We start from the raw sequence: 14132 nt of genomic DNA on the forward strand, positions 1-14132 counted from the left end.
TTTGAGCAGCCAAAAATATGGACAGGACAACAGATCAGATCCTCTCAGACCTAATTCAGGCAGGCAGATCCTAATTTACTCTCATAAACTGCACAATCCTAAAAAACGTAAATTGTCTAGTTAATTAGTCCATACTCACTTAGAAGCAGCAAATTAAAAAGGAAAAAAACTCTATAAAATCTCTCTTTTAAAAAGATTTATATATATTTTCTTTATTTCCTAAATCCAACCTGCCCCCCCTGCATTATACCCTCTCCCCTAACAAGCAAATAATTTCTTATAACAAATATTTTTGTTAAATTTATTAGCTAATTAGGCAAATTACCTAATTTCTTTGACCCTCAGTTTCCTCATCTATAAAATGGGGGTAATGACTCTTACCCACAGGATTGCAACATGCACATGTAAGTGGAAATTACCCAATAATGCATTAATGTGTTCTAGCCTGCTCACCTGATGCATTTTTCTAGGTACAAAGGCTAAGGTACCTGCTTCTAGGAGATTGATGGAAGTATCTTAGAGAGACTTTGGAGTGGGTGTAGACATTCTATAACTGGTTCCAGTCACACGGTGAATGGCAGCCTCTTTGACGGACTATAGTGGAAAAACTGGGATTAATCCAGAGGCCACAACCTTTTGAGTTTTCTAAAGTTCAGAGTAGGCTGTCTAGGAACCTGGGGAATCCAGGTAAGTGAGTTTTGCAGCCTGCCCAGCATCCATGCCCCAAGAAGTAGAACAGATCTTTATGATTCAATTTAGTGGTAGCTGAATTATCTGGTAATAATGCTGCATTTGGACATGAACCTGGTGGGATCAAAGCTATAAAGAAACTAAACTCATACTTAATGTGGAGTGATGTTGGTGGGGGAAATGTTTATTTTTCTCTTCTTGCTACATCTTGAAAGCAACTATTCTTGTGTAAAAAGATTGATTTTAATTGATGGAATTGATTAATTAATGAATGGAAATAAGATGCTAGTCACTGAAGGCTCTGAGTGGTAGGAAAGTATCTGGAATGGGAGCAGAGGCAAAGGCATTAGGTAATGCTGCCCACCCACTCAGGAGTACCCTTAGCATCTCCGGGGTGGGGGGGAATAGCTACTGACTGTGGGATAGTGAACCCAAAGCATCTCTCACATTGTTGTTATGAGGATTAAATAAGATAATGTAAGGGAGATAAAGGGCTTTGCAGATATGAAAGTAATATAATAATTTATGTGTATGGATCCTTAAAAGTCAGCACTTGCTACAGTGTCTGATAGATCATAAGCACTTAATAAATACAGATTTAACACATACACATCTATGTTGTGTGTATACATATCTTAATATGCCTAGCTCTTAGCACAGTGCATATTATATAATAGGCACTTTATAAATGTTAATTAACTGACTGTGATGAGAACCCTGAGTCATCAAGAAAATATTGCTTTCTATTTCATATATTTTAAAAAAGGAAGACATTTCTCTGAAACTGGTTAAAACTACTTTTCTTTAAAATGTGAGTCTCGGGGAGGCTAGGTGGTGCAGTGGATAGAGCACCAGTCTTAGAGTCAAGAGGACCTGAGTTCAAATTCGACCTCAGACATTTTATAATTACCTAACTGTGTGAGAGTCTTAAGGAAAGTGAGGAGGTGAGATTCAGTTTTCTGGAATAAACACTTTTGTAGTTGACCCAATTCCCAGATAATGCCTCTAAAAGAGGGGCTACATGCATTTTCTGTTGGCATACACTTGTGATCTGGGTTAACAAAAGAAATCTTGGAGGGTCTCCTCTGCCCTGAAGTCTGCTCCCACTGAATTCAGAGAGCACTTTCCTTTTTCTGGACTCTGAACTGCAGGAGCAGCCTGGGTGTTAGTTTTGTACAGACTTTCCCTATTAGCAAGTTATGAGGACTAACATTTGTATGATATTCTTGAAGACAAAAGTACATAGAGCTTTAAAACGGCAACAGAAAAGATTAATTGTTGTTATGGCAGGCTATTCAACAAACACTCCATCCTTGACTCTTCCCTCTCTTTCACCCTTGACCTCTAACCAGTCTCTAAATCTTGTTGCTTCTACCTTTAAATCTACTTTAACCATTCCCCTCTCTCCATTTACAAGAACATCATCCCACTTCAGGTCCTCATTACCCTTTGCCACTTAAGTCACCCAGTCTATAATCTCTTCTTTCTTTGGTTATTAGTGAAATCATCTTCCTAAGACCCCATCATTCCTCAACTCTGACACGTCTGGGGCCTTTTTATTGCTTCTAGGAAAAAAAAAGACCAATTCCCTGGTCTAACATTTAAGCTGAAGAACAAAGCCAAGGAGAGACTCCTATGGTTTGACTTCACAGTTTGGACATTGCCTATCCATCTATCCTTAATTCACTTTCCTTCTTTTTTATCTACTCTATGTCCAAGTCAGGTTTCTTTTTTTTATTATTATTTTTTATGGAGCAATGGAACTAGGTGATTTGTCCAAGGTCACACAGCTAGTAAATATTAAGTGTCTGAGGCTGGATTTGAACCCAGATCCTCTGACTCCAGGGCTAGTGCCTCTTCCACTGTGCCACCTAGCTGCCCCAAGCCAGGTTTCTTAAACTTGAACTGTTATTTTCTGTCTCTGGACCTTCATACAGGTCATTCCTACACTGTTTAAAAAGTTCAAGAGACATTTTCTGGTCATTTTATTAAAAAATGCTAGCATTTTAATAACAAAAGAGATCAGTGATACTCTCAAATGTCAATGACCCCTCATGGAACCCACTCAAAACTAATATGCCCTTGGAAGGATGGGTATTTCTGAGGGTGGTAATCTGCCTTGTTATCAATGGGAATGAATATTGAAATGAGTTGTGGGGTCATTCTAATGAAATAGAGTAAGAGTTTTTAACAAATATTTCTTGAATTTGAATCTGATTTTAATAAATGACTGGTAGATACTGGAGGTAGATATGTGGAGGCAAAAAGACCTAAATTAAAATCTGGACCTCAGAAACTTACTAGGTGTGTGTGTGTGTGTGTGTGTGTGTGTGTGTGTGAGATTATGGACAAGTCACCCAATCTTAGCCTCATTTGTAAAATACAATTGTCCTTTCCATATCGCATAGCCCTTGCCATCTGAAAAATCCATGCAAAATTTTTTGACTGTTCCTCTGTACCAGAGAATAAGTCTAAACTTTTTCTTTTTCTTTTATGAGGTATTTACAATATTAAAAATAAAATAGGTTGATATTACACCATTATATATATATATATATATATTTATTCTGAGTTCCTCAACTTTTACTGTGTTGTCTACTGGCCTTTGTGTGTTGTCGATGACTTCTTCAAAATTTCCCCCCCCCAAATGCCCATTTAATTTCTTATGCCAACCTAAAACAGGGATAGAGAAAGTAGAGATGTGGAAGAGATAACTGTATTCAGCAGTAAAATGTGGATAATAGCACCTGCTTCCCAGGGTTACTGTGAGGATCAAATGAGGGTCATTTCAAGTATGTTGTAAACTTTAAAGAGCTTTCTAAATAATAGTTATTACTGGCCATGATTATGTGTGCCGGGAAAAAAGAATGAAAAATAATACAGTCCTTGTTCTTTAGAAGACTAGGAGACACATAATGCAAATCAGAATGCAAAATGTATATGGGAGAAGCCAAAAAGATGTGAGATATTGAGGAAGGAGGAGGCTTCTCTCCCTATGAAAATCAAGAAAAGACCTCAGGAAGATGGAAGGACCCCAATCTTGAAGGAAGGGAAGGATTTCAACAGGGAGATTCCACAAGAGTCATTCTAGAGTTGCAGGTAAAAAGAAGGTCTCTGATGAAGTATGCTCAAGGCTGGTTTGGGAAGCTTTGGATCTTGTTTTGGGGAATCCTGGAAGGACTCTTCTTTTGGCATGATGGGGAAGTCTTGAGAGGTTCCTCATTCCTCCCCCTGGGCCACTCCAGGGATTCTGGGCCAGTTCAAAGGAGAGATAGTCTCTGGCTTTCTTGCCTTAACTCTCTGCAGTGGTTCAGGTCCAGAGGTTTTGGGTTCCATGAGTACAGATGACTGGTGACAAGGAAAACTTCCACATTAGAAAGGTCGCCCAATATTACAAAGAGGAGCCCAAACCAAACCCGACCGTGCCAGAAGATGAGCCAAGCAGTTCTCCTACAAAATGCTGCATGTTAAGATGTTTTTAAGAAACAACCTCCAGGTGACTAGACCTGTAGTTATCGCTGTCACTTGTTGGGTCTGTGTGCCAATGTAGTACACACATGTGAACCTTTAGTATTTTAGTATTTCTTTTGTATGGGGAAAATAAATAGCCATACCATACCTGATTACATTGAATACCTTTCTACCTCTCCCTCCCCTTTTGGGAAAATCTTGCTTTAAATAAATTTTTGAAGTTAATACTTCATGCAGAAAAGAGTTTGCAACTTCAGTTCAATTATGGTTTGGCTCACCCAGTTTTCTCCAAAGCTCAGGGCAAGTGATTGATTTAACAAATTGAAGCCTGTGTATAGAGGGAGCCTAGCATTAAAGACCAAGCTCCTGTGGGATTGAATCTGGTATACAACTGGTGCCTGGATCCAGAGAGAAGGGAAAGAGTATAGATTAATATGCCACCCTTCTTGGTTCAGCCGTGGTTCCCTCAGTGTTAGATAAGACCCACAAGTAAACAGAAAGGGGAAAGGAGAAAATGAGAGTGAGGAATAGCTCATAGTTCTAGTTGGTTGGAAAACAGAAGATGAGTGGTATGAAGAGAAAAGAGCAAATTGGAGGATCTTGGATGCCAGAATAAGGAGCCTGTGTTTTATATTGTAGATAATGGAGAATCTTTCAACATGGATATTAAGAAGATTACCTTGAAAAAAGGAAACAAAAAAGATTACTTTGGAAGCAAGACATTCCCTTGGAGTTGTCCAGCAGGCAACTAGAGATGAAGGACTGGAGTCTAGGGAGAGAGATTAGAACTGGAAATTGTAAATTCTTTGACATTAGGAACTCTTTCTACCTTTGTCTTTCTCTTTTTTTCTTATTCTCTATCTCTGTATCTTTGACTCTGTCTCAGTCTTTGTCTCTGTCTTTTTCTCTTGCTCTCTTTCTATCTCTCATACTTTTCCAGTGCACTAGTACATTGAGACAAAATAAACATTTAATAAATGCTTTATCCATCTATCTGTAAAAAGGTGAGGTCATGAAAAAGAGTGATGCATAGAGAGGAGGGAAGAGAGTCTAGTATAGAGCTTTGGGTTCTTTTTAGTATGGTCCATGGGTTTTTTTTTTTTTGCAAGGCAATGGGGTTGAGTGGCTTGCCCAAGGCCACACAGCTAGGTAATGATTAAGTGTCTGAGATCAGATTTGAACCCAGGTACTCCTGACTCCAGGGCTGGTGCTTTATCCACTGCGCCACCTAGCTGCCCCCTCATGGGGTTTTCTTGACAAAAGTTTGCCATTTTCTTCTCTAGTGGATTAAGACCAACGGGTCTTCCTGTCTCCAGGTCCAGAGCTCTATCTATAGGGGCACCCAGATGCCTTAAAGAGCATTGGTTGGAACTCACAATTGGAGTGGAGTTAGAGGGGGAGGGGAAAATGGATGATAAACTTGCAAAGGAAAAAAAATAGGAGTGATAATGTAGGAAGTGGTGACTTGAGGAAGAAGAGAAGATCTGAAAAAGACTTTGTGAAGAGAGATGGAGACTCAATTAAAGATTAATAAAAGGACTGCCATGCAGCAGTGTGAATCTAATTGAGGTTAGAGAACATGAATATATAGGAATTACATGTTTTTTAAAATGAAGATTGAGATCATATTTTTAAAGTGGCATTTTTGTCTTGAACTTGTCATGCTAGAAGGTGTTAAGTGTAGGGGTACCAAAAGGCAAAAACACAAGATGCTCAGTGTCTAATGGAGGAGAAAATGCTCAAAGACTAATGTCCATACAAAATGTTCACATGCTAAATGGAGGTCATTCTAGAGACAAAGCAATAACAATGATGGAACTCTCAAAGAAGGAGGGATTTGAGCTGTTTTGAAGGAAATAATATGTACTGTTGAAAACTTATTTTTGTCACTTAATAGCAAGAACCTGGTTGCCAAGCAACATTGAACACTCATAAAGATTTGATTGTGAACCAGAACAAACATGCATTCTGTGATTTTGTTTTTAAACATAGATATATGTGTGTATATATACACACATATATGTGTGTGTATATATACACACATATATGTGTGTATATATATATATATATATATATATATATATATATATATATCATGTGTAAGACAATTTTTTTTACAGTTGAGGAAACTAGGTTAGGTTAAAGATTTCCCAGGGTCACATAGCTAGTAAATGGAAGTACTAGGCTTTGAATCCCAATTCTTAGACTCAGAGGGTAGTATTCTTTCCCTTACAAAATGCTAACAATCTTTAATAAGATTTTTCTCTCTAAGTAACTTCTTTTCCCAATATTTAAAAGAATTTTTCAATATCTTGGGAAATCCTACTATAATTTGATTAATCACCTAAATTAATATGATGGAATATTAAATACTTTTCTCAAATTAAAATAGGTAAGCAAACAAGATGGGAACTTCCTAGTGTCTTCCTCAATAGATCAACATTTTTCCCAAAGCATTTGGGTTGTGTTTTCGGCTTTGCCATTGTTATGTTAGAAGAGACATATTTTTGAGGTTAATACTTCATGCAGGAAAGAGTTTGCAACTTTAGTTCAATTATGGTTTGGCTCAATCAGTTTTCTCCAAAGCTCAGCAACTTACTGCTTTGCATTTTGAAATCTATACTAGCAAAGAGAAAATACACAAGTAATTAAAAACCAAATACCCAGGGGTTTTACTCTTGGAAATTAAGAAATAAAATAAAATAGGTTTTATTCTACTATTTTCTTAGGCCTGTGATTTCCCATTGCTTGAGGCTGTTGGTCTTTTTAAGGCAGTTGCCAAAAGTCTGTGGAGGGCTGATGAGGGACTTTTCAAAGAGAAATATAACAGAATGTTGGAAAAGTGATATAAAAAATAGATCAGACATTTTGATTCCCATGAAAATAAGTTTGCTTGAATTAACTTCTGGACCCCCTACCTTTAAAAAAAGATTCAGAATTTTTCTTTGTAAAATTATTGTTCTATTAAATGGTAGAGAAATCTGAAGAGATGGCATTTATCATGTCCCAATTTTCAAAAAGCAAGGGAAGAAATGACATAAAGTATCTTCAAATTTATGCCAAATGGAAAAGAACACGGTATAAGGTCACTGGTTTTTAAAATATAATGTTAACAAGAGAATTTGCTTTGAGCCTTCTCAACAAAATCCATTTTAGTTTCTCAGGTTCCAAGGGACCCTAAAGCATCTGGGAGCATTTATTGATGATTCAGATAAAGTGGCTTTGCTGTTTGATACTGGGCAGGTTTGCAGCAAAAAATATTTTGCTATTTGCTGCTGCCACCAAAATCATCATGATAGTCTTTACTTCTCAAGTCTAAATCCATAGCTTCAATAGTTCTTTGTCCTAATCATCCTCATATTGGATGCTCTAGAGTGATTGATACTTGTTCCATGAAGGATTTCTGATGTGTGTGTGTGTGTGTGTGTGTGTGTGTGTGTTTCAACTATTAAATATTTAAATTAACACAACCCTTCCTTGACCTGAGTTTTGTTGTCAAATGTTTCTGGATGTGAACAACCAGACTGTAATTTGGGGTTCTGAAAGAGGGGGTCCTTTGGATTAAAGGCCAAGGAAATTCCAGAACCCCCCACTGCTGTTTTGATGGCTCATCTGACAGCATTTTATTGGGCACAGCAGGCCCCTTCTTTGAAAGAAAACTGCCAAATTGGATGTTTCACAGGGATGGTGGAAGGAGAGATTGTTTCTGTTTAGCACTGTTTTTCACTCACACTTCTAAGGCAAGAATTCTCTTCCTTCCATGAGGTTTTGCACAAAGACTTAAAAGGGTCACTTGAAATATTTACAGATGAGAGGATTCCCATAAACTTCTCCTCCAAAGATCCTTAGGCAGTTCTGGTTGGGCACATCTCCCCCTCCTTACAAACTATTTTAAAGAACTACTTAGAACAGATCCCCCAAAGGAGTCCTTACCCCTCCTCTGCCAGATAGCAATGCATCTTAGAGCTGAAGAGCCCAGTGGGAGGACTTGGGGGGGGTGTCAGATGCTTTCATGGGGTTCCAAGAGAAAGGGGCAGATTCCCTTCAGCCCACTTCTATGGTCCTGCATCTTCATTTGCCAGGAGACATTCTCAACTCTTGGCAACGCCAGGTTTGCTCTTTGTGGGGATGGGCAAACACCGTTGGGCAGCTAACCCTGGCATACCAGGCTAGCCCCAGGGGCCTGCAACTTTGTATTCTCCTTCAAGTTCTTTGAGTGAATTGTGGGTTGATTCAGAGCAAGTGTAAATAAGTTTTAAAAACGTTATTTCTTTGAATCTCTATCTTTTTGTTTTTATGAGAGGAGTGGAGAAATGGAAGTTTCTCAGCAGCTAGTGTTGGGAAGCAGGGTCAGAAATTGGGGGTACAGCTCTCCATGGTTCTGGATCTCCGGGGAGCTTACCGAGAAGAGACGTAGCCACTTTAGGGCTGGCACTTGTGGGTGGCAGAGGGGGGCACCCAGCCCTACCCCGTGCCTCCTTCCCAGCGCACCCCTCCCACTGACCTGTGCATCAGGACGCTCTGCACCGAGTCCAGGTCCTCCAGATTGCGGGGGGCAGCTTTGGGGATGGCATTGGACTTTCCCACTTGGAACATGTTGCCGGGAGGACCCAGGAGGCAGAGCCCGGGGCGGCCGACTCTTCCTCGCAACTCTTCCCGGAGCGGAGAGGGGGGCTGCGGAGCTCTTGGGGTGTCGCTTTGGGGCCGGCTCCCCGGTCCTCCTCCCCTCTCCCGCGCGGGCGCTGTCCACTCTGCTGTCCGGCCGGAGGGCTGCAGGTGGCAGGGCTGCCCTCCCGGCGCACCGGTCTCCACGCTTCCTCGGCCTGGGTACGCAGTGCCAAGGGGCATGCCTGGCAGCCTTGGGGCCGCGGGCGCTGGCTGGCCCTTTTCCGCCGCCTAGTGCAAGGTCCATTTCCCAACAGCATCTCTCTGCCAAGGGGGAGGAGGCTGCTGCTGCTGCTGCTCCGTGCCAGCCAAGGTGCCCCTCACCTGAGGACTTGGGGACTGTCTGGAGAGGGGGGCCAAGGCCATGGGGTAGCCCCAACATTCTAGGGGCATCCCTCTGCCTCTCCCTTTCCTTTTCTGTAAAATGAATTCTTTTTAATGAATATTCAAAGAAATTAAAAAGAAATTCAGAGGGGGAGGGTGAATGAGAACCTTCCTAACTCCCTTTCAGTCTTCTTTAAACAATTCTATAATTCTGAGAGCAGAAGACCTCAGCAACTTCCTCAGTGCAACCTTTGAGCTCCCAGCTCTCATAGCCTCCTCCATAACCTTTCTTTACTTTGTACAAACCTGAAAAGAAACCACAAAGTTGAATTTAATAAATAGCAAAATAGCTAACAATCAAAGATGATTTTGGATAACTTGAACCTGTCTTGGGTAACTGACTCCTATGTAATTTCCTTTAATTTTTTTTTTTTTTTTTTTTTTTTTTTTTTAGTTTTTGCAAGGTAAATGGGGTTAAGTGGCTTGCTTAAGGCCACACAGCTAGGTCATTATTAAGTGTCTGAGGTCAGCTTTGAACTCAGATACTCCTGACTCCAGGGCCACTGCGCCACCTAGCTGCCCCAATTTCCTTTAAATTAAAAAAAACCCCAAAAGTATTAAATTGATAACTTTTCAAAATTCTTCTAATGACAATGCCCTAAATCAGCTTATTTGGAAAGGTAATATGGGACAATGGAAAATACGTTGACTCTTGCCTTAGAGGATCTGGATTCAGATCTTGTTTCCCACTTACCACTTAACCTCTTTGAACCTCAAATTCCTTACCTTAAAATGGGGGGAAGGAGGGAGAATTGGACTAGTTGACCTCTAAGGTCCTCTGTGGTACTAAGATTGATAAATTTATTTATCTAATTTAAGGCAATGGGGTTAAGTGACTTGCTCAAGGTCACACAGCTAGGCAATTATTAAATGTCTGAGATTGGATTTGAACTCAGGTCCTCCTGATTCCAGGGTCACTGCTCTATCCACTGTCTTATATTTAAGTCTTATTTGATCACTGCCAAAAATTCCCAGGATTAAATAATTATACCCTCTGCCTGCTTTTCCTTAGACCCATCCTTTACTCTGAAATAGGTACTGTATCAGACTGGCCACAGAACCTTGTAGACACTGGTAGAATATGAGTACAGCAAAATGAGAAAAATCTTTTTGGTCTTCGGAGCCTTGTTGCTTATCTCATATTAAAGTTCTACAGCCTGACTCTAAACATAACTTGCTCAGTCTTGCACTTTGTTCTTATTTTGATTAATATCCCACTTCTTATCCAGATGCTACTTTTCATTTCTGACTTTCATGTACCATATCCCTCATCCTGGACTCTGGCTCATTGGATGAAGACTTTGGACTCTGAACTATGCAGTAATTTTCTAACCAAAGCCTTCTCCTTTTCCCCAGAGCGGAAGACTTTACTTATGTCATAGACAGAGCTGTAACTGGGACTTTTGGTGCCCAGGGAAAGCAGTATATCAATTTATACTTAATGAGGTGAACATAAAATATGTAATGAAGACAATTTAAGTTGAATGGGAGGAATGGTTAGTAAAAAAAGGAGACTTGGGGGGGTCAGACTTTCAGGATCAGATTAGAAGGGACCTTAGAGTTCCCATGCAACATGGCATCCCATTCTCTTTCTTCTGTACAAAAGAAGTGGCAAGGAAGTTTTTTCCCAACACAACACTTGGGAGGGAAGATAACATCAGGAGGATTTATCCTTGAGGCAAGTAAATGGCATAGTGGAGAGAGTAGACAGAATGGTGGATGTGAAAACAATTATCAGCTATGTGACCTCTCTGTGCCCCAGTTTCCTCACCTGTAAAATGGGGATGATAATAATAGCACCAGTGTCCCAGGCTTGTTGTAAGGATCAAAGGAGATAATATTAGCAAAGTAGTTTGCAAATCTTAAGGAGCAATATTAATATTTGTTACTATCATTATTGAGAGGAAATGCTGCTACCTACAAAGGAAAGGAAAAGGGCTGGTTCACTTGGAAAGGATAGAGGGAAGCAGAAACCCCGTGGAAGAAATGGAATGAAGCACCTTGGTGGATTTCCTTAAGGGATGGAGAAAGGTAGAATGTGTGTGTGTGTGTGTGTGTGTGTGTGTGTGTGTGTGTGTGTGTGTGTGTGTGTGTGTGTGTGTGAGAGAGAGAGAGAGAGAGAGAGAGAGAGAGAGAGAGAGAGAGAGAGAGAGACTGTACAGTTTCCCACAATCCAAGCTTTCTTTTTCAGCTCTTTTTGCCAGTGTTTGAGTCATCTTGGTGAGGGAGTCTTTGAAGGAGAAAAACCTGTACAGAACAATATCTCTGATAGAAATTTCAGACCCCTTACTTCTTTCTGCTCTGCTAAAGGAAATCAATGTCAAATCTGTGCACCTTCAAAATTTTGGTGCCTTAAGGCAGAGCCTCGGTATTCCTACCTTAACCATAGTTCTGATCATGAAATCCACTCAGGTTCCAGAATGGACCTTATGCCCTTCAGCTAATACATTGACCAAATAGAAAAAATGTGCTCCAGGTGCAGAGAGAATGTCTCTTTCATGATATAAGAAGGAGATTATTAAAATTGATAGAATGAATGCTTAAACACATCTTTCAACATTTGACTTTTTCAAGAATTTTTTTTAAAAAATTGAGACCTTGTAATTTTGCTAGAAATTTAGTAAAAATGGCTACCTATAGTTTGATTGTCTTAGAGTTTTTCCTTGAATAGAGAGCTTTACAAATAAGATAATAGAATACCAGTAATGAATCTGGAAACTTTCATTAGGGGTAGCATTTGAATGATTTTATTTTTTAAGTTAATTATTTTTTCAATGACCAAAAATTAATTTTCTATTCCTCTCACTTGTCTCCACCTTGGGAAAAAAAGAAAAACAAACTAACCTTGTAACAGTTATACAAAATTAAGTGTAACTAATTCCAGTGGGAGCCTTAAAAACCTTTTTATTTCATCCTAGAGGTAATAGGAAGTAACTGGAGCCTATTGGGGAGATGGTGATATGATCAGATCTATACTTTAGGGAGATCATTTGGCAGCAAAGTGGAGGATGGATTGAAGTGGGGAGAGACTTGAAGTAGAGACACAAGACTATTATAACAGCATAGATATGAGATGATTAGAGCTTGAACCAGAGTGACGGTTGTGTGAGTGAAGGGAAGAGGACATATATCAAAAAGGTTTTAAAGATAGAGATGACAAGACTTGAAAACAGATTGTTTGTGTGGGATGAGTGGGAGTGAGGAGTAGAACATGACTGAGGTTGTAAGCCCGGGTGACTGGGGAAGAGATGGTGGTATCCTTGAGATAATAGAGAAATTTAGAAGAGGGGAGAGTTTTGAGGGAAACATAGTGAGTTCTTTTTTGTACATGTTGAATTTGATATGTCTAAGCAACATACACTTTGAGGTGTCTAAATTGTAGATGTTTTGTAATATTTATATATATTTTATAATATTTGTATATATTATATTTATAATATTTATACATATGGTAGAAGAGAGTATAGAGCTGAATAAAGAAATCTGAGTGCATTTGAATATTACAAGATAATCAAACTCATGGGAGTTGATGAAATCAGCAAAAGAGATATGATATAGGGAGAAAAATGAAAGACCTAAAACACTTAGAAGAAGCCCCACAGTTTGTGGGTCCAAAGTGGGAAGACAACCAGGAGAGAATAATGTCATCAAAACTGAGAAAGAAGAGAAAATCCAGGAAAAAAATGGTACTCAATTGACTAGGATAATAGAGAGATCAAGGGGAAGATAGAGAAGAGAACATGAAATTTAGTAATTAGGAGGCTATTGGTGATTTTGAGAGCACAATTTCAGTTGAATTATGAAGTCAAAAGTCCATCTTCAGAAAGTTACGAAGAGGTTAGAGAGAAAGGATGTGAAGACACTGATATTAGAAAGCTTTCTCAAAGGGAGATATAGGAGAGAGATATGGTTTGGCAGATAGATAGAATCAAATATTAAGGATAATGAAGACATGGATGTATATAGGGAAAGATTAAAGATTAGTGAGAAGGGGCATCCAGGTGGTGCAGTGGATAGAGCACCAGCCTTGGAGTCAGGAGGATTTGAGTTCAAATCTGGCCTCAAACACTTAATAATAATTGCCTAGCTGTGTGACCTTGGGCAAGTCACTTAACCCCATTGCCTTGCAAAAAGGAAAAAAAAATTAGTGAGAGAGAGTGGGGATTATAGAGGAAGAAATCTGTTCAAGAAGGCAATATAGAATCAAGGGTGGGATCAGAGGTATACATAAAGGGGTTTGTTTTGGACAGAGTAGGGGATGACATCTGGGTGATGTGAGCTTAGAAGGGGAGGAGAGAGTTTCCAGTGAATAGTTTCATTTTTTTAGGTTTAAGTATGAGACAAGACCCTTAGCTGAAGGAACTAGGGGGTAGGGTTGCCATGGGAAACTTGAGGAGAGATTGAAAAAAAGGGTAAGTAGGATAATGAATCAGTTAAGAAGGTCTAAAAGAATTATCTTGCTTTAGTGTGGGCCCAGTTGAAATTAAATACAAATTTGGAGTGGTTCTGGTCACTATGGTTTTGGGATTTCTTCTAGCTACATTTAACAGTACATGAGTAGAAGTTTTGAAGTTAGTGAATGGAGGGAGTAACTCAAAGATGGATTTTGACAAGAAGGCTTGATGGAACAAGGGACACAAGGGTAGAGTTGAATTGGTTCACCAAGAGATCATCATAAGGAGGGGGGAGGCAGTGGTAAACTGGTCAGGGGTTATGACTTGGGACAGAATTAAGTGGTGGAAAAGTTGAGGTCACTATGTTGCTGAAGGATTATATCATCCTATCCTTATACAAATGATCACTGACAGTCATCATCATCTGGTATCAACTTAACTTTCAGGCTTTTTTATATATCATTTCCCTTTACATATTTTAAAGATCAGCAAAACTAACTTGCTATTCTTTACATATTGCCCTCCAAC

At 39.5% G+C, this 14132-nt stretch overlaps 1 protein-coding gene across 1 annotated transcript in view; it reads right to left on the reverse strand.

Moving 5' to 3' along the window:
• The window catches only part of INTU (inturned planar cell polarity protein), a 102352-nt gene extending 93382 nt beyond the window's left edge, over nucleotides 1–8970 (reverse strand). The window contains exon 1 of the mRNA XM_074228374.1: nucleotides 8666–8970. Within this exon, the coding sequence (XP_074084475.1) occupies nucleotides 8666–8757 (92 nt within the window). The 5' untranslated portion in view covers nucleotides 8758–8970. The remainder of the gene's footprint in view (nucleotides 1–8665) is intronic.
• Nucleotides 8971–14132: the final 5162 nt, after the last annotated feature.

The sequence above is a fragment of the Macrotis lagotis genome, chromosome 3, assembly GCF_037893015.1.
Source record: "Macrotis lagotis isolate mMagLag1 chromosome 3, bilby.v1.9.chrom.fasta, whole genome shotgun sequence".
Taxonomy (NCBI): domain Eukaryota; kingdom Metazoa; phylum Chordata; class Mammalia; order Peramelemorphia; family Peramelidae; genus Macrotis; species Macrotis lagotis.